Source organism: Sebastes umbrosus, chromosome 13 (genome assembly GCF_015220745.1).
Source record: "Sebastes umbrosus isolate fSebUmb1 chromosome 13, fSebUmb1.pri, whole genome shotgun sequence".
NCBI lineage: Eukaryota > Metazoa > Chordata > Actinopteri > Perciformes > Sebastidae > Sebastes > Sebastes umbrosus.
In genome coordinates this window covers 9349598-9370621 of record NC_051281.1, presented here as the reverse complement: position 1 = coordinate 9370621, position 21024 = coordinate 9349598, and the positions used below count along the sequence as shown (strand labels likewise).

At 38.8% G+C, this 21024-nt stretch overlaps 2 protein-coding genes and 1 long non-coding RNA gene across 5 annotated transcripts in view; 2 read left to right on the top strand and 1 right to left on the bottom strand.

Moving 5' to 3' along the window:
• thsd7ba (thrombospondin, type I, domain containing 7Ba) overlaps positions 1–3005 on the top strand; it is a 225420-nt gene extending 222415 nt beyond the window's left edge. For both annotated transcript variants that reach the window (XM_037789632.1, XM_037789633.1), the window contains 3 exons: positions 1078–1273; positions 1612–1699; positions 2003–3005. In XM_037789632.1, coding sequence (XP_037645560.1) covers positions 1078–1273; positions 1612–1699; positions 2003–2084 — 366 coding nt within the window. In that variant the 3' untranslated portion in view covers positions 2085–3005. The remainder of the gene's footprint in view (positions 1–1077; positions 1274–1611; positions 1700–2002) is intronic.
• The window catches only part of LOC119500136, a 26309-nt gene extending 10996 nt beyond the window's left edge, over positions 1–15313 (bottom strand). The window contains exons 1-2 of the long non-coding RNA XR_005209557.1: positions 15303–15313; positions 7387–7399 (exon numbers count right to left, since the gene is read on the bottom strand). This is a non-coding gene — a long non-coding RNA (uncharacterized LOC119500136). The remainder of the gene's footprint in view (positions 1–7386; positions 7400–15302) is intronic.
• Positions 9503–21024, top strand: hnmt (histamine N-methyltransferase). 2 transcript variants are annotated; one of them, XM_037789634.1, is made up of 7 exons: positions 9503–9578; positions 11226–11372; positions 13594–13646; positions 16074–16181; positions 17997–18127; positions 18309–18402; positions 20016–21024. In XM_037789634.1, the coding sequence occupies exons 2-7, from the start codon at positions 11236–11238 to the stop codon at positions 20375–20377; spliced, it is 885 nt and encodes a 294-aa protein (XP_037645562.1). In that variant the 5' UTR covers positions 9503–9578; positions 11226–11235; the 3' UTR covers positions 20378–21024. The 2 variants fall into 2 exon arrangements, with proteins under 2 accessions (XP_037645562.1, XP_037645563.1); XM_037789635.1 differs by lacking the exon at positions 9503–9578 and adding an exon at positions 9643–10042.

Sequence of the window (21024 nt, the reverse complement as noted above, 5' to 3'; positions counted from 1 at the left end):
AATTAATAATACAAAATAAATCTGGTATCTTTGGCTGTCGCAGGACTGCAGTAAACCCGTCCAATCATTTAATTCGGCCCGTATGCAATGATTGGACGGTCTACCTGCCTGCACGCATTCTGTCCATGCACTCATTGCTCGTCACCGGAGTCTTCCAAAAGCTGCTAGCTTGACAGATGTGAGCACTAACAATAGCCATGTTCGTTCTTCACGTTCATTATGATACGTTTACGTTCCTAATGCTAATTTTGGGGGAGTGGCTTTGGAGGGAGGCCTGAAGCGACGGACTGACATGATACATGTCCACAGGGGAGTTTTTTATCGCGAGGGATCGCCTCGCTTCCCAGCGTTGGACACTTGATTGGCTGCTACTAGGCACCTGATTGGACAAATGTTTTCGCTCGTGGGCTGCCGCTCCCAGCTTCCAACCGGAAACAACATGGCGGCTCGTTTGGAAACTTTCTTCTCTTATATCACAAAAATAGTTCACTGAAATGTGTTTCTGAAAACATTTTCTGCGAGAAATAAGCTGTGCAGTTGCTGAATCTGTCTTTATTTTTGATCGTCAACGCTTAGTTCAAAAGTTTCTCGGGAGTTTTCAGAGGCGGCGAGTCGTGTCGGACGCCTGTGATTTGTATAAAGTAGCCTAGACCTCAACTTCATGCAAATGAGGAGCGGGCGAAGTGATGGTCCGCCTCTCAAAACGCACTGCCACGTTACCAGAATGCATTGCACAGCTGCTTACATAGACAACGAATGGGAAGCGCGGCATCAGTGTTGCCAACTTGGCGACTTTCTCGCCAGATTTAGGGACTTTTGGAGCCAGTGCTGCAAGCTATTTTAATTGGAAAGGAGTTGGCAACACTGGGCTGTGTTTTTTCGGCTGGATAATTTTTAAAATCTAGTGTGCTCTTGCTGGTTTCTCGCCCACCCTGCCTTTAAGCAGAAATACTTTTAAAAGAGTAGAGTCCCAATACATGGCAGACTGGTTTGTCAGCAGTGTTTTGCAGCAATGGGAAAGTAATGATCGCGGTCGTCTTGTGTTGGCTGTAAATGATGTTCTCTCCCCCGATGCAGAGTGGAGTGTGTGGGTGTGAGAAGGGTTACACTGAAGTGATGACCACGCACGGTTTCTTGGACTACTGCACCAGAACCCCGGGGGTGGACAACAACAAGAAAGCTGATGTGAAAACCAACTCTGGAAGATTAAAACCCGGGCCGTCTCAGGCCCAGGACCTCTTCAGCGAGTGGACCTTACGACCTGTCGGCCCAGGTACTGAAATGGAAATCATCTTTACAGCTCGACCAGTGGGCCCGAGATCACTCCTGCCTTTGAACCTGCCTTTGTAGCTCTAGGATTACTGGGCCGGGGGTGGAATCCATTCTCGGTCCAACGTCTTTACTTGGGCTCATAATTATATGCTGTAAAAAGAAAAAAAGCTCAGCGGATCATAAAAGTGTCAAGAAATTCTAGTCGCTCCTCTGCAGTATGTTTGAAAAGAGAATAAATCTGCTTCTTTATTCTGAAATGTGAGAAAAGTTCTCCAGACGAAAGATGTAGACGTAAATATATTTAAGATTTCGTATTAAAACTGCTTTTTGATTGCACAGATGGAAGAGTAAAGCTGTGGGTTTACGCCGTGACTGCAGTTGGATTCATCTTAATACTCTTCATTATTGCATTATCGTTCCTGGTTTGGTATGTACTATATTGCTTTTCTCGCTATGCACAATATGATGAACAAAAGTGCCATTGTAGGCCACACACATTGTAGGTGAGAACAGACTGAACACTGAGAAGCAAAGCTAATTCCTAACCATCTGCTTCCCTCGAAGAAGCACCCTGTCAAGTATGAGTTATATTCCTCAAAGTGTTTTGTCTGCTGTGTGCAGCTGCTATCAGATAATGGAATTCTTTGTAAAGACTGAAATCAAGTTGGGCTGCCCTGTGCTGCAAAGTCAGATACACTGTCAGCTTTTCTTTCTTGTCTATTTATTTCAGCAAGCCATCCAAAACCACCAAGACGTCTCTTCCCCCGCAGAAACCGCTGACCCTGGCCTACGACGGCGACATGGATATGTAACGGGGCTGCTATACCTCACAAGGACGCGCTCGGCCCTCGGACAGACTCACTGACTGCGTCCTGATTGTTAGCAAGCACGTCCATCACATACCACTTGTTGAGCTGGGGTGACTATTTGCTGTAGTGCCAATTGTATTGCATAAATGCAGCGGACAGATAGCGACGATCGCACCAGATTTGCTGCTGAAGGGCAATGTGCCCAGAATTTTGGTTTCAGCCAACTTTTCTCCCCCTGAAGAAGAGGAACCAAAGCGGAACGTGGTGGAAATGAGAGAAAAAGGTCTCTAGACATAGGAATTAAATGGACCTCTAGTTTCTTTTTTCAACTGCTTGCAATGTGAACACACAGTTGAAGCACTGTTTGCAAACCCACAAGTCACGAGGACTCCTAAAAGGCAAAGACAAAGTGGAGCCACGGGTGTTTCGAGTTTTTTTTGTGTGTCGAGAATCAGAGGGACCAGCTGATTATTTGTCTTGTATTTGTGTCGTGAGGGAGACAAAAACATCTCGAGTCAACGGTCACTCGTGGCGTTCAAAGACGGAACATCTGGCATTTGACTTTGTCTCATCAGTGCTGGATCTTTGTAAAAGGAAATGCCGCGCGCCTTTTGGGTAAACAAACAGCCTTTTTTTGAATTTCTGAGAATAAACAAGATGCTCTATGCACTACGTTAGTGCTGATTCACTTTTGTTTTGTTTGTTTTTTTTCCTTTCAAATGACTTTTCTAGTGTTTTAACTGTAATGCAAGTTGTTGCTGTCGGATTGTGTTTTGTTGATGATGCCATACGTTGTGTATATGTGGAAACCAAAAGCAGGCTTGCCTTGAGTTTAACAATACCATGATGCAGTAATTTCTCCTCCCTGATTCTCATAAGACTCTCGACCACTGAGGACTAAATTAAAAAGCAACCTCAAAATCATGGAATTTTGTCCTGAGTCAAATGCAGTCAAGAATGAAGTAGTCTCGCACAGCCATACCTATCTGCACAGCGCTGTGTCAGTGCTACAGAAAGGTCCGGCTCCACACATTATCATTCTGGTATAGAGGGGTAAAAAAAACACTCGGGCTTGTCTGTATTTCTTTCTAAGCCTTCTAAGCCCAGGATACAGCGACGGTGCCCTTGCAAAATAGCAACAAATTCTCATACAACGGTTCGTATCGTATCTTATGAAAAGTTATTCCTCATTTTTCGTTTTCCTACGAATGTCCAGCGTGAATTTCCGATCCAGTCTTTTCAAAATAAACTTCCATCTTCACAGGAAACAACTCGGTTAGGTTTAGGCAACAAAACAAGTTTGTTAGGATTAGGAAAAGATCGTGGTTAAGTTAGACCACACTGGAAGTGGTTACGCTGCACGGAAAGTGACGTAACTTGAGTACGGAAGTTCTGTGAGAAAAAATCCTTCGTTGAGTTTAGGAAATGATCGTGGTTTGGGTTAAAATAACACCGGAAGTGACGTAACTTGAGTACGGAAAGTATGTGACTTTCTCCCGGGAGAAAGTTTGGTGTTTTTTGACCCACCCTTCCACCCTGACCGTGCGGCATTTTGTCGCTCTTTATACTTCCTTGTATACAAATTACAGTGCATTACTTTTCGTAGGTATAGGTACGAACGGTGTATGAGAACAGCCTGAAAACAGATGGCGGAAGAGGAGGAGAATGCCGGCTGAAATAAGCAGGTCTATACGCACAGTCTACATCTACATTAATTAACAGATAAATACATACACAGACCTTTAATGCAAATTATCAAATACCAGCATGATAAAGATCATACCTCATACACACTTTTTCATCAAATGAAAAACAAAACAGCACTGATCACCAAAACGGATACAAGAATGGAGATGACGAATAATCCACTGGATCACACGCAGTGTATTTTTGGAGCAAATATGCTTGACTTCTTTCAAAAGGATGTCACACTTCACTTGTGTCACACTTCTTTTCTTTTTACACCATTTCTTTCATCCAAATACAAAGTCAGCAGACAGAACAAGGCGAGAGACTAGTTTATATTAGCATTGTGTTATTTTATTCCTGTTTTTTTTTTTTTATTCTTTGCACCGCAAAGACAGAGCTCAAAACATGAAAGACAGCAAATACCAAATATTTGTGAGCACATATTAATTAGGTGGGTTATTTCTTATTTCTATTTCTCTTGCTCATGCACAAATGTTATGACTTTTCTGTTATTCAGCCCTGGAATTATTTCAGATTCAGCAATCATCTTAGTTGACTATGATCGCTTAACATTTGGTATAATTTAGACATTATTCATACGACCCAGTGGAGAATTAATACTTGGTGGTTTTGGTACTGACCAGAGTTTATGCTGTTTCTCTTTCTGCCTCCACAAACTGAACATTTGGTCTTGTGTTATCTGACCTCCTTTTGAATGTATTTTACCAGTAACTCTATAATCCTAATGGCTGTGCAAATATACTTGTTACACATTGTAAAAAAAGTATATTTGCACAGCTGATTGTATGTAAGCATGCTTGATCCAGTTTGGCAGAAAGTGCTCCGAGTGGCCTTGCAAAGATTCTGTTTTACAAGTTGCCAAACAGTTTAGAGTAGTTTCTTTTTTTCTAATATTTGGCCAACAAAGGGACATATGGTAAATGTTAATGTGAAATCCAATTGTGAGATAATTTCTAGATAACAGGATCAACTAATTAACAAGTTATCTGGGCACATTTCCATTATAAAACAAAGAAACGCCAATGTCTGGCCCGATTCTATCGGGTCATCTCCAAGGAAATCTAAAAGTGTGTTCACTCATTGTTTACAGTACCATGCTATTTGTGTTATTATTGTGTGTACATGGAGAGCTGGACAAAAATGCAAATAAATTGTGGAACCATGTGAAAATAATAATCTTTCCTCTTTGCTGCACATTTCAGTTCAATCTGAGTGGAATCTTTTCCAGAGAGATGCTCTAGTCCTGCTGTGATCTTCATCGGCTCCTTGACTCTCCAATCCTGATAAATTGTAATTACAGATAGAGGCTCCGAGGCAGAGCCCAGCATATATAAGCAGCTGATAAGATTCATCTTGCCCTCCAGTCAGATTCCCAGTCTGATAGTCCCAGGGTGCCCGCAGGTTGGGAGGGAAACAGTGTTTAAATCTTTTGTCTCATCGAATTCATTTATTTAAGACTGTCACTTTTGTTTAAGCGAGGGTTGAATCCAAATGCTTGTGTCACCGCCATGTGATCGGCGGCAAAGACGTGGGCTGATCTTGTCATGTCCAATTCATGTCATTTTAGAAGCTCTCGAGACATATTTTCAGGTTTCAGTGAAGACGTGAACAGTTTGACAATGACGGTGTTGTTTTAATCAGGATTCATCTATTTCCGCGAGATGGCTCACATAATAAAACGCTGTATGCTGTAGTTTGTAGCAGAGAGCTTAAATGACCAATGTGTAACATTTAGGGGCATCAGAAATTGAATATAATATTAATAAGTATGTTTTCTTTAGTGTATAATCACCTGAAAATAAGAATCGTTGTGTTTTGTTACCTTAGAATGAACCGTTTATATCTACATAGGGAGTTTATTCTGATTTATAACTGAGTTATTATGTGCTTGTCTTGTCACCCCAGCACAGTGATGTGAATTCTTACAGATTTCATCACTTTGCTTCTTCCCAAACTGAATCTTTTACTGTATTTTCCATAAAAAAAAATACTATACTAAATACTAAATGATTTCTGGACTTTTAATTATTGAATTTAGCCCAAGCTGAACATCAGTTTTTGATGGTAGAGAACAACAGGAAGTCAGAATAGGAATCCACTAGCTGGAATTGAACCAGGAATCACAGTTGCATGTATCTTTATGATCCTAACATCAAGGCGTTATTGCCGAAGAGGTGTAAATGCCTCAGACACACACCCTAGCAGTCAGTCTTAATCATTAAAGGAAATATCTGTGATATGAAACAACGAGTGCAGTTGCCATTGACTTTAGTAAATTACTACAGACAAAAAAAGATGTTGAGGTTTCAGGAAGAAGACTTTTCTATATCAATTCTGCCTGATTGAGATACTCTAATTAAACTGCTATAAAGCAAAAAGCACTGGTCTTGTTAAAGATTATTTTGGGTGTTTTTTGCTAGCTGGCTATAGGGACGACAATGTCGGTCTGTCGGTTGGTCCACCTTGATGCAGAATGAAATATCTTAACAACTACTTGATGGATTGCTGTGATATTTTGTACAGGCATTAATGCTCCCCAGAGGGTGAACCCCACTTTGGTGAGTTTGACATTAGTGTTTTTTTTTGTGAAATGTCTCTGCAACTATTGGATGAATTGCCATGAAATTTGGTTCAGACATTCATGTTCCCTTCAGGATGGATTGTAATAACTTTGCTGATCCCTTAACTTGTCATCTAGCACCATCATCAGGTCAAAGGTTCAGTTGTCCAATACATTGGTTCATGACCAAAAGCTTACAAACCTAATGACATTCCCATCAGCCTCAGCTGTTGTTTGTGTTTAGTGCTAATTGCAAAATGCATGCTAACACACTAAACTATGATGGTTAACATGGCAACCATTATACCTGCTAAACATCAACATGTTAGCATTGTCATAGTGAGCATTTGAGCGAGACCGTTGACTCATTAAATGTGACCTTTGTGTACACTATTATATTGTATGTGTGTGTAAGAGAGAGAGAGAGAGAAAGAGAGAGAGCTGCTCAGACTGTGTTTCTGCTTCATCAGTTGCAAGAGGGAATTCAATCCAAAGATTTGAAGCTTGTTAGAAAAAGACGTTTCCGTCCACTGACTTTTTGTCTTCTCGGTTTTAGGTGCAATCGTCCTCATCATGCGAAGACCAGCACCTTTGCGATCTGAGAGCGCGTCGGTGGCACGGAGAGCAACGAGGTCGGATAGATAAGATGGTGCAAGCTGGTGTAATTAATAAAGGGACTTTGAAGTTCGGCCTGGCTTGATCTCTGAGCCAATGAAGGGAAGACAAATTGATGTAATGTGGTCAAGTTTCCTAGTTTTAGCTCATGTTTTGAAAGCAGTATTTTATATAAGCTGAAGGTTTAAAGCTGCAGTCGATAACTTTGATCAAATATGATAAAGGGATTTTTTATAAAACGGTCAATATCCTATAGTGGTGGATGAGACAGGTAATCTGTGAAAAAAAATCATGATGTGCTCCTAATGCTATTTGCAAGATTTCACCGCACCTGATGGAAAACAACCAATCAGAGATCAAATATGGATCAATATTCTATTATTGTTATGCCTATTTCTCGCCTCAAATGTTTTCAGAAACATCTTGTAGTGTACTGTTTAGCTGTGAAAGTTTGCTCCGACTGGTGGGCGGTGCTTGGATTTGGCTCGACTGTTTTCAATATGGCGGCCGGGTCACAAACTTTCTAATTTTACAGCTAAACAGTACACTACAAGATGTTTCTGAAAACATTTGAGGGGAGGAATAGGTATTACAGTTACAGAATATTGATTCATATTTGATCAGCGCCGCCTAGTTTGACCGTTTGATCGGAGTCCGCGAGTGATCGACAGCTGCTCAGAGACGACTCAGCTCTGATTGGTTGTTTTTCCTCCAGCCTCCATCCTGCAGATGACATTAGGAGCACTAGGAGGACACAGAGGAACATGTTTTTATCACAGATTATCTGCTTCATGCAGAACAGACAGGATATAGTAACAGTTTTTATAAAAAGTGACTTTTTATCATATTTGCTCAGTTACTAACTGCAGCTTTAATGTTCACAAAAGTCCAGAAAATAGGGATGTTGCAATAAAAAAATGTTTTCTTTAAGGTGGAGAAATCATGATGTGTGGAATCCTGATAACCTCGGTCATTTTTAGAGGCAAAACACATAAAGTGAACCAGACAATAACAAATGTAAGATACATATTCACTTGTCCCAAGAAAAGCTGTTTTAATGGTCATAATGGTGATTCTTTAATTGGTGTATTGCACAAATTCAATTAGTCTTTAAGGTACTTTTACTTGAATAGAACTCTAATAGTCCTGTCTCCAAATAAATCTGAAAATATGTGACAATGTCCTAAAACAAGGCCAGTCTGATAGGTGCTGTGGTCATCAGTTGAGACAGTGAATGTCTCGAGGATTCACTGACGTCCTTGAGAAATATTCACCGAAGGGGCACGTGTCTAAAAATGGAAATTGTTACAGTCTTTTATCTAAACATCTACATTATGAACCAGCGGCTACTAAGTCATATCTGACTAAAATCTCCTCCCAGGATTCACTCCCTGGATTAAAATCTTATCAGATGAGGTCTGTGGCCTAATTAAGATCTAATTTGGGTTATTGGCCTAATTTCTGTCTGACATTATAACAACTGGGAAATCAGGAGATATTTCCCTCATTATCCGTCCTTGAAATGAAAGCCTTGTTTTCATCCTACACTAACCACAACGTCGATGAAATATCCCATCTGTCTTTCTTACAGTGGTCTTTTAGAGCATATTAGAATATCATACCTCACATTTCTGCTGACCTTATCAAAGGAGGCTAAAAGTCTCTTTGACTTTAAAAAGGTCTTTGGTCTCCATGCAGCGAGGAAATCAGCTTGCCGGGATTTGAAAATAAATCACAATGGATATTGTCTGCTTTAATTCTTGTCAAAGGCACATTTTCTGTGTGAAGTGATGCGGAAGTGCAGGGTTGCACTGTATTGATACGCAACAAAGATGTATCATTGACAAAAGTAAAAGTGGCATGATGGATTGCTTTAGGCGAGCACGTTTTTAGAAGATTTGCATACAGTATATACCCAGCCCAGTCGAAATAGTCCATACTGATCAAAATCTAAACCAGGAACATGAACGTTTTTAAATGATATTTGTCGTAAATCGTGATACAAAGATCAAAATAAAATACAATAAATTTTGTTTTCAACACACACACACTTGTCTTTTTTGATATATTTACTGTATTGATATTGTTATTATATATATCTTGTTCAAATCGTTTGTTATCACTATTATGTAGTCATATTATTTCTTTATATTAATATCTCTAGGTAGAGGCTTCAGATAATAAACCCAGTGTTTTTTTTTGCCTCTTCCTGCTCTGTATATTATTCATTTATTTTTTTGTTATGTTGTATAGTCTTAAATTGTGCAAAACAAATAAACAAAATAAACAAAACCTCATTTGAATATGAATGGAACTAAAGGCTCTCCAAAAACATGTTTGCAAGCCATATTTACACAGACCTCAGAACAGTGGCTTAATCTTCCCCTTTAATACTATTTAATATTTGTTCAGGTTTCTTACATGCAAACATTGCAGATGTTTATTCTCAAGTCAAACAAGTACCTACTGTTTGTTTTTCTACTCATAGGCTTTAAGGACTTGTGTTATGCAACCTGCAGGGTTTTTATCAGTGTTGAGCAGTGACTCAGTAGTGGGAGGGTTTTATTCAGTCAGCTGGTGCAGATCTCTCCGGATTCACTCCTGCTCGATATGTAAGTGCAAAATGTGGCGTTTGGTCTCAATCTGTACACTTTAAACACAATGCATATGATGTTTTTTTTTTAAAACAGCTAGGCACTGTGACATTTACTGAGCAACAACAACCTGCTATTAGCTGATCGAGGCACGCTCAAGGCTGTTTGTCTCTCTGTGTGTCTGGGGCTGTTGGTTTGTTTGCTTATTTGTTTTCTCCAACGGTCGGGCAGCTGTGACATGATAGGAGAGATATGACGAGCAACATCTGGAGACACGTTCAGGGTTCAGCGATGCTACTGTAGAGCCACGTCAGCCAAGAAGAACAGCAATCCAACAGAGAGTGAAGTTGGTTTCATATCGGCATCAGCCAGCAGGTTCACACTGAGGACAGTTTACTGTGGAGACTGCTGTAGGCTACTGGATGTAAAGGGGGACTGGAGAACGAAATAGTCTGCAATGGCTGAATTGAGTTTTAAGAAAAGTGAATATTCATTAAAATAATTCATATTTTTGTAAATTAAATGAGTGTAGTAATGTGGTCATAGCTGCAATAGGAAAACAAGACACAATACAATTGCAATCTATTATAAATAGGATAGGATATTAAAGGATAGGATATTACAGGAAAGGATAGGATAGGATAGGATATTTTATTATAGGATATGATAGGATAGGATATTATAAGATAGGAAAAAAGGAAAGGATAGGATAGGAAAAAGGAAAGGATAGGATATTATAGGAAAGGAAAGGAAAGGATAGGATAGTATAGGATAGGATAGGACATTATAGGATTGGAAAGGAAAGGATAGGATAGGAAAAAAGGATAGGATATGATAGGAAAGGAAAGGAAAGGAAAGGAAAGGATATTATAGGAAAAAGGAAATGATAGGATATTATAGGAAAGGAAAGGAAAGGAAAGGAAAGGATATTATAGGATAGGAAAGGAAATGATATTATAGGATAAGATAGGACATTATAGTAAAGAAAAGGAAAGGATAGGAATTAACTTTATTAATCCCCTAAGGGGAAACCGGTTTTTCCACCTTGCACAAAAAATTGTCAAAGACACAACACAATACGTCAACTACACAATAGATAACACCACACAGTTCATTGAAGAGAAGTACATACTGTAGTTCCAACAATGATAAGGGGTCAGTAAAAGCTAAGTATACAATCATAAAAAGCAGAATATGCAGAGTGCATACAGTGAGTGAATAAATAGTGAAAGGACATGGTATCAATAATGTTCATTCAGTGTAAATTAAATGGAATATCCTGTAGGCTATCTTGTAGCGACGTACATGAAACCTGCCTTGGCGGAGGTCTGCGCTCTGCCAGTGCACTTCTAGTATTTTGTATTACAAGCTGTTTGAAAATGTATGTGTAAATATGCAAATGAGTTGTTATCTTATTGAATATGTGATAATTTTCCTACATTAACAGTGCATGAAAAACATGTTTCTGCCTGGGGTGCTTCGCCTTAATATGACAGCAAAACTCTTAACTCCCTATCCAGATGTCACAGTACCACCCAAACTGTCTGACTGACAGGTGATGGTCAGAAATGTTCATCTGCAACAGTATCTGTGTTTAAGCTAGAAGAAAAAGTTCTGACCCTCTTAGCTGTTGATGGAAATGTTTTCTGTTTATTTTTTTGCCAGATTATTTGCCATGGCATCTTCACTGAAGTGTCTGGTTAATGATGATAGCAGGTACCAGAAATCCTTCCAGCTTTTTCTGGAGCGCTCCTCTGAGCATCAGTGTATGCAGGACTTCATCCACAACATGCTGCCAGATATACTGGCCAGGTAATCTGCACACACACACACACACATTTTATGTTTTATGTGTGAAGACACATCAAAATACATTTATATATATTAGAATAGAACAGTTAATGGCTTTAAAAGTGATATAATGTACACTAGAGTTGAGTTCCCTAACATTTTTGAGTTTAGTAAACTGGTTGACCACTACAGCCAGCACAAAAACCCTCCAAAAAAACACATTTTAAATTGAAAAGAATGAAGATGGAATTAGAGCTACACAGATATAACGGCTGATATAGAGAGGCGAAGTCCCGCCCCTTCCGGTGGACCACCATGGGACCTTATTTCGGAAAAAAATATGAACGGAAGTCAACGGCGAGACACAATCTTTTTTTTTTTATCCAGTTTGTATTGCGCCATGAATATCACATATGATGTTTGTCAATTTAAAAGCTAATTGTGCAAGTCAAGAAACATGCAGTTTGTTGTAAAACTGTTGAAGTATCAGACTGTGAAAATACATAATTAGAAAGACTACACAGCCAGAGGTCGCGTAAGTGACGTCTCTCTCTCTGAAGCTAGTTCTAGAACTAGTTTTGGTGACGTGTATTGTGCGAGACGAGAGATGTAGTTCACTGAGCGGTTTCACACAAAACTAAATGATACTACGACAAACTGCGACTTTCTTCACTTGCAAAATTATCTTTTAAATTGACAAACATCATATTTGTGATTCATGGCGCAATTCAAACGGGAGAAACACAAATAATTGTCTCTCACCGTTGACTACTGTTCATATTTTTTCCGAAATAAGGTCCCATGGTTGTCCACCGAAAGGGGAGGGACTTCGCCTCTCTATTAGTTGTATTGGTATGTTGGCATATATAGTGGCCGAGAAGTAACAAGAAGATACTGCAGTACCAAAAATACCCCCAAAAAATATGAGATTATTTGGAAACAGTGTCACCTTTACATAGTTTTTCCACAAGAAGGCACTGACAAATACATTTTTCATCTTTTAAATGTCCAGCTCAGTACATTTTAAACACATTAAAAGGATCCTTATCAAAAATATTTGATTATTTTTGTGTAAAAATGCATATTACCAGTACCAAATATCATGACCAGAAGTGTCAAACATTGGTATCTGCCTGAAAAATCTTGTAAGGTTCAACTTCAGTGTACTCTAGTGAACATATAACTTGTGTTGTGATATGATTGTTGCTGATTAACTAGATTACAGTGAGCCAAGAGATGTTCTTAACCTTTAAGCAGTCGAGGGGGGAAACGGAGAACAGATTGCAGTACAGGATGCAGTAAGGTAATGAGTAGATGAAGGCAGATTGGAAAAAAGTTCATCACAAATTAACTCCTGAAATGTGATTAACATGACAGATAGAGAGTGATTTACACTAAGGACGATCCTCCTCATACTCATTATTTCAAAACAGAACTGTGAAACATGTATATGCATTGTTACACAATATTATCCCCGGGCTGGAAGTAAGTTCGTGCTCATTAGCCATTAGCTGGTGAGCATTTATCCATCACAAACATTCAATTTCTGTCTTCATATTTTATCAGAATAAGGAGTATATACACTCCAACCAATTACACTGTCAGAAATGTGATGAAAAAAAAGTAAAAATGTGAGGACTTCTGTAACGCACAAACAATTAATCAAACAGCATGCACTGTGTCTTAATCATTACTGCTGCAAACAGCCAGCAGTGTTAGTAGGTTAGGACTAAATATGAATATTATATATGGATTTTATCATGTTGTTTGTTACTTTCATGCCCACAAAACCAAATAATTGACTACACGAATGTGCATAGATTAACCAGCTAAACAAGGTGTGCGTATGTGAATGACAATGAGTGAGTGTTTATGGAAATTCTTTCTTTTTTTTTTCTATGTTGATATAAGCTTGAGCCGTAAGAGGCCGATGCTGCAGGGAACTAAACCCTGTGACTGTCTAAGAAGCACATCAGGGAGGAATCTGGAGAGATATGACTCACAAGTAAATTAAAAAGTGTGATTAAAAATCCGACCGTGAGTGACAGGACGTGCCATGATGGCGACAATCAAAGCCTCGGTATTGGAGATGCTTCAGACGCTGTATCAGAACATCTCGCATGTGTCAGGCAAAAATTGACAGTTGCAAGCCCAGAAATGTGACCCACATTCGGCAGGTTTGAGGAATTTCTAGACTTGACTGTTCTGAAGACTTGAAGCGCTTTTTCTGCTCTCTCCTCAGCATTGGAGATGGAAAGTCCCATCTGAATGTCATTGGAGTTGGAAGTGGAGCGGGTAAGAACACACAGTATAGGTTGCTGCTGAACTTATCTTATGTTCTGTGTGACTGTGACACAGTAAATAGCTGAGCGACCTCTGCGGCAGACAGAGAAGGTGAGGAGGCGTTGTTGAATCAGTCTGCGGGAACTGTTCTTACTGGCATTTATTGCTGCAGCAGTAAAAACCTTTACAATTATTATCACTGCCAAGAGTTTGTATGCATCTTTCAAGCTGACAGATTTAGAGTTGTTCCGATACCGATACCAGCATCAAAAATGCGACCAATACTGCCCAAAATTCGGTATCGGCGAGTACGCCAGTCTATGCACCGATCCGATACCATAATTTATTAACCCAGAAAAAAATCAACTTGTTTAACTGTTGTTATTTATTCATAACTTTATTTAATTATTTATGTTCTTTGTACAAACTGAATAATAAAAGAGAGTTCTATTGCATTTATTCTCTGTATGTTTTGGTTCATGTTTTACAAAGGGTTTAATCTGATCAAGGCCATACAACAAAGATAGTAATCATATCACATCCACACATGGTCAGTAGTAAACAGCTGTTAAATAATAATATTAATAATAATAATAATAATAATAATAATAATGATAATAATAACTATATTTTTATTATATTTCACGCTGGTATCGGATTGGTGCTCTGTATCTGTATTCTTGAATTTCCCTCGGGATCAATAAAGTTACTATCTATCTATCTATCTAATATTAAACCTTTCGTGGCCTCACTAGTCTGTGGTTTTACTGCATGTTGTTCCCAGCGCTCATGATATTTATATAATGTGTTCCTGAGCAACCCAGCTACAGTATGTGCCTGTGAGTGCTATTACCCTTCACTTATGTCAAAGCCAATTCTTTTAATTTACCTGAGCTGTCATGTCATAATAGATCGACGGTACAGATTCTCTAATGGACAGTAAAATCCATTAGAATGACTACAAACTCCCCCGTAAGGTATTATTCAATCTAATCAGAAAGAGTCAGCGCTCCTGTCCAGATCAGCTTCTTTGCTTGGATTTACTTCTGTACATGGCAACTTGTCAGCTTCAATAAGAACTAGAACAAAATCACCTGCCTGTGGCTAAATGATACTGAAAGGAATCATAGTAATAACTCTGGTTTTGAGCTTTGAAGGTTTTGTCTGAGATTATTACAACATAAAATGTATCATTTCCTTCAAAACTGAGAAGTGCTTTTAGCTATTTCCTGCTTAAAACCCTGTGAAGCCCACAGTTACAAAATTGCACACATCACTTTAAGCTTAAAGTGTGAAAAATCTGTAAATGTTTTTTTTCTTAAAGACCACATTTACATAGTCAACGGGTCCTAGTGTCCCTTTAGTATGATAAGTAAAGAGCACAATAAGCTGTACGGTATTGTGTGAATTTACTGGAATGTGTAAATATGTTGAGGATTAATTTGGGCTGTACATGGTTATATCTGCAGCGCTGTTTGAATTGTGATGATATGCAAGTTGGCTAAATATACTGTCTATTTAACCTCTGCCAGGAGATTATGCGTTCGGCTGTGGGCGTGCATGCATGTGTGTTTTATTGACAACATATTTTATTGACTGTTTTATACCGTCACTGACTGCTGACTCCTTACTCCTCTTACTAGGGGTGCAAATCACAAGTTTCATCACGATCTGATATTATATTGATTCTTTGGACAACAATATAATATTTGCTGATATTACAAAGTCTGCCATGATACGATTTCGATTTGATTCAATTCAGGGGGAAGCGATCGATAATTAGATGATATCATTTGCATAAATAAAACAATCATTTACATTCATACCAGCTCATTAAAAGCAACTAAAATATGAATAAACAATTGTAATACTGGGCTCTGTAGGAAGGAGGTGCGCTTGGACGGAAAGGGTGACACAGACGTGCCATGGGAATTTCTAAATGAAGCCGTATTTTAAAGAACATGATATGTATCGATGTTTTTACTTTGCACCGATGATATTGGAATGTGGATCATTGAATCGATATATCGATCCAAATCGGTTAGAAGCTGGCAGGAGTAATATGGTGTGATTGGCTAACAGAGCTAACCGCTAAGTGAACTAAACACACAGCAGTACTGACGGTTTCTGTTCAGAGGAAGTGCACGGAGACGGTGCAGACTGCTGCATAGATTAAAATGAGAGCATATCTGTTGTGTGAGATGTGAGTGGAAAACGCATCTGATATGCTTGCGGTCTAGGAGCAATTATGGTTTGAATTTATTCAATCAAACATTTCATCAGTGGTCGTTGCAGACACAACTGGCGGAGATCTGCACTCTGCTGAGGGCACTTTTCTTGTTTTTATTATTGAACAGTTTGGGTACTGTGGAGAGAGTTGGTCAAAATTGTATTTGCAAGAAATAGTTTTCAAAATAAGGACTGTATTTGTGCCCGTAGGTGAGATTGACCTCGAGATGTTCTCTGAGCTCCGTCTGAAGCACCCAGGGGTGACAGTGGATAACGAGGTGGTGGAGCCTAGCAGCACTCAGCTTCAGAACTACAAAGGTACAGTCCTTATAGGCACACACGTATCTCACATAACACAAATTCATACTGTATCGGTATATTCACATGCCCCCAAAATATGTTTCAATATTTAATTTAACAGCAAATAAGGGATGTACTTACTTTTTGTTGTATTTTTCAATACAGAGAATACATTTTAAAGCTGCCCTTGGCTTTCACACTAATACATTAGTAATATAGTTATTCATGTATTACAGTAGTAGGGGGATGGTTCGTTAACCACCAGCCCAAGATTCAAGCCCTCATGTCAAGTATCCACCTTACTGAGTGTCTTTGAGTAAAACACTGAATCCCCACCTGGTCTGCTGCTCTAACTCTAGTACTGCTACCACTAATTATTCACACATACATGAACACAGATATTTACCATATAATCGAAAAACTAAACATAAACATAAAGAAAGTTGTAGGTAAAGTGGTGATCGTGAGGTTCCTTGTTTTTATCTTTTGTGTCCATCTCCGATGTGCTGAGTGCTCATTATGTTCTCACACCTCCCCACTTTTCTTGGTTTTTCTGTTGATGCAGTTTGAGTTTCTGTAGGTGGTACACATCTTTGCCAGAATTAGTGTTTAATAAAGCATGTTGTGAAGCATGTGGAAATCTTTTGTGATCTCAAGACCTATTTCGAAATTAGTTTTATATAGAGGATATTTTCTAACCAAATGTATACTGTCTATACTACTATCTTGAGGTCAAAAATCAAGGGACCCCTTTGAAAATGGCCATGCCAGTTGTTCCTCACCAAAATTTTGCGTAAGTTTGGAGCGTTATTTTGCTTCTTTGGTGACAAGCTACATGACATGGTTGGCACCAATGAATTCCTTAGGTATTTTCTAGTTTCATATGATATCAATATTGCTAATATCTAGCCTTAAAACTGGCCCCTACAACCTTAAAAATCGCAAGTTGCGATAATGCGTTAAAAATTAGTAATGTAAAATAAGTAGTGTTAAAACAAATTTGTGTTTACGCATTATTGCATTATTATATATATATATTATATATATATATAATATATATATTATATATATATTGTTTATGTTTATGCTAAGTATCTGGTTGACACCTTCAGAGGGCAACTGACAAATAGGATTGGTTCAGTGTGATATAGGAGTGGCCGCTGTTTGTGTTTTTTTTCATATATTTTACTCATTGTCTTGCCAGACAGTTCTGGGATTTAGAGAAGGCTAATCACTTAGTCTTTACAGCAGGGGTTGGGGCCAGTGACCCCTTACAGGGGAGAAACTTTTCCAAGGACTCCTTCTTAATCGTAAAGCTGATCAAGCATATGCTTACTACCACTTGTACTCTTAGATCCCATTGGAACTATTTGTATTTTAAAACTCTTAAACCTAAATACTTCAGACCTGTTTCATATTGATGAACAAAAAACACATTTCAATTTGCATCATGTAAAGATAAGATGAGATAATCCTTTATTGGTCCCATTGTGGGGAAATTTGCAATGCTATTGAATGTTAATACAGTATACCTTTAAACAGCTATGTAGTTTAGAGAATATTATAGATGATATTTCAGAGCCATGGTCGGGGTCATAGATTCTAACTTGCACAAACCTCAGTCGGATAAAGGATCAACGAGTCAGGCAGACTAGATTATCATATTCAACTTAACAACCCAGAGGGGGCATGGCAGGTTAACAAGGGGCATGCATTTTGGTCATTTTGCTAACAAGCAGGATGGCATCCCCCTGAAATTGCTGAACTATATTGTGTAGATACAGTGATGTCTCCATTACATTCTATAACTCTGTTTTGTGTCTGTTGATGCAGATTTGGTGTCACAGAAACCAGGTTTAGATTATATCAAATTCACCTGGAACAAGATGACTGCCACCGAGTTTGAGGAGCACTGGAAAGTGAAACAGATGACTAAGAAGGCTGACTTCATTCACATGATACAGGTTGGTGTTGCTGACGTAGTGCTTCTGGCTCACAGACTGTATTTTTGACACATCTAGGTCATATTCATTTGGCGGCGCTCCACAGCAATTAATCCCATTAGAACATCTGTCTAGCATAGCGTTATAATTAGGTGCTCCATGAATCCAGTTACCAGCTCATTATCTGTGGTGAAATCGACAGATGCTGTACTATGTGAAGGATCCCGGAGCTACCGTGAGCTTCTTCCAGAGTCTCCTCGGCAAGAACGGGAAGCTTCTTATCATTCTAGTGTCTGGTATGTGGATGGGTTTAATCTCAAGTTATCAAGACATTTTATCTTTGTGTTCTCTCAGATTGCTGGGGTTAGTTATGCTGTATAAAGTCAGTATACTTACTGCTTATACATAGGGGTGAAAACCAGTTTAACAGTGATTCTATCTAAAAATTACTATTACTGTGGTTATCAGAGTTAGTGGAAACAAACACAAGAGAAAACCCCTCTAGCATTCTGGTATACTGCACTGATTCATCATGGAGTTGGTGGGAAAAAGCTGCTCTTTAAACTTATTTTTGTCTGTTTGCTGTGACAAATAGTACAACCACAAACAACACATTACTGTAGTCACACAATTATGTTATCACATTCTAATATTATAATGTCGGTTTGTCATCAGTTTTGTCCAGACTGAAATATATCAACAATTATTGGATGGATTTCCATGAAATTTGGTGCATACATTCATGGTTCACAGACGATGAATCCTACTGACTTAGGTGATCCCCTGGCTTTTCCTCTGGCACCTCCAACAGGGCAAAGCCTCTTTTTTTTTTAAAGCTAGGGTCGGTAATCCTCTTCAAAAACATTTTTTGTTATATGTATTGAAATGCCCTTTAGATCACCTCCCCAGTCATATTGTGCACTTATTTAACAATATATGCAAAAAAGAAAATCTATTTATTTTCTCATTTCTCTATTTTTATATCAAAACCCTCTTTTCTTCCTGTCAAATAAAATATGACGTGTGCTTACGTAAGCTAGTACCAACCAATTTCAACCAATAATATCATGACATCCTTCCATCAATCAATCTGAAACTTTTAAGGACAAGGGAGGTATGTGTGTAGCCACAGTCTTCTGTAGCTCTGTATCGCACTATATTCTAAGCCCGCCCACTTTTTAGCGGTCCAATCAAATGCGAAGGATTTGGTTTAAATGCCTCTTGTTACTACACCGCTCACTTTTTCCGTTTCACTGGGGATTATGTCACAGTACAGAAGCTAAAGACGCTGTAACTTCCGTTTCACTGAGACTTTAAAGTTACAATAATAAAGTACAAAAAGTACAAGTTCTGCATCAATGTTTGCCAGAATTTTTACTCAATTAGAGGAAAAATGACAAATATAGTTGTTCATTCAGGCCAACAGCCTCAACTGTTAAAATGATGAATCCAGTATGCCTCTCTGCAGAGCAGGGAGTTGATAATGTCACCACCTCTAGGAGAAGGTGAGATTTTCTCCATTCTCCAGAACTTTAATGATGGTGCAGAGCCACGGTTAGCCTGTGCAGAATGTGAAGCAATAACATAATCCATAATTGGTGTGCATTTTTTTGAAGTGGGAGACCACAGGGACATTTCAGCATGTAGACAACATGTGTGCTGCTGAAGTTTAAGAAAAAAAAATAATGATGCTCTTCTGGCCCTCAATCCTCTGTGCAGCAGATGTATGAGCAAGCCGGTCAAAGTTCAAGGCACAATGTTATGACGAAATACTATGTCCCAATTGTATGCATACTGATGCAACAGTATGTTCTTTGTAAGGGCAGCTGCAGTGTGTACTAAAAGTTGAAAGAAAAAGTGTTTGATTTGGACTGTAGCCTGTGTCTTATTTTCATGTCATCTATTCCAGGTGAGAGTGGTTGGGGAAAGCTGTGGCGAACCTACAGTAACCAGCTCTGTAACACAGAACTGAGTCAGTGTGTGACCAGTGCAGACATCAAAAGCTTCCTGGACTCCAAGGGGGTGAGCTACCAGAGCTACGAACTGCCATCACAAATGGATATCACCGAGTGTTTCACTGACGGGGATGAGAAGGGAGAGCTGCTGCTTGATTTTCTCACTGAGGTACTGAACTTCAGTAAAACAGCCTCACCTGAGCTGAAAGCTGGCGTCTTGGAGTTACTTCGACACCCGGACTGTAGCGCGGAGTCCAACGGCAAAGTTATCTTTAACAACAACCTTGGAGTGATAGTCGTAGATCAGCTCACTTAAAAACAAGCGCTTCGTATAGTGAATGTGAAATTTGCAGTAGAACAATAACATACTAGTTGATTTAGTTTTAAACTGAGTGATTGTTTCAAATTGTACAGTATTACTGTATGTAATTAACAAGTTTTAACCACCTCGTTTTCTATGATCAGTTCGGTTTTCTAAGAACAATTTTTTGTATTGATTCCAGTATTATTTCTTAATTGTAGTTCTATGCTTGTGCAAAATGAAAATGGCTTGATAGTGTTTTTTTTTAAACACATTTTGTTTGATTGTCATGAGCCACCCAAATTCTCCCACAAAATGGGAAGATCAGAGTTTTAATCAGCTTCAGACATCAGCCTCAGATTCCATCATTATAGCATTTTTAATGGGCTACAGATGGCAGGCCGTGCTACCAGGCCTATTACACGATTGCTCCCGTTGGATCATATTACTTTGGAAGTATAAAAATAAATGGAAAGTTGAACGTTTAATTTTCCATGGAGATTGAGCTGTTAAGTTTGATAGGATGGACACTCCTGTGGGAGTGACTGGATTTTTTTGTCTGCTTTTTGAATGTCTTATATTGAAATGGTTGCAGATTATATGTACATCATTGAGAGAACATAACTATACAAATTAAAAACCAGGACCTGTTTATACTCACC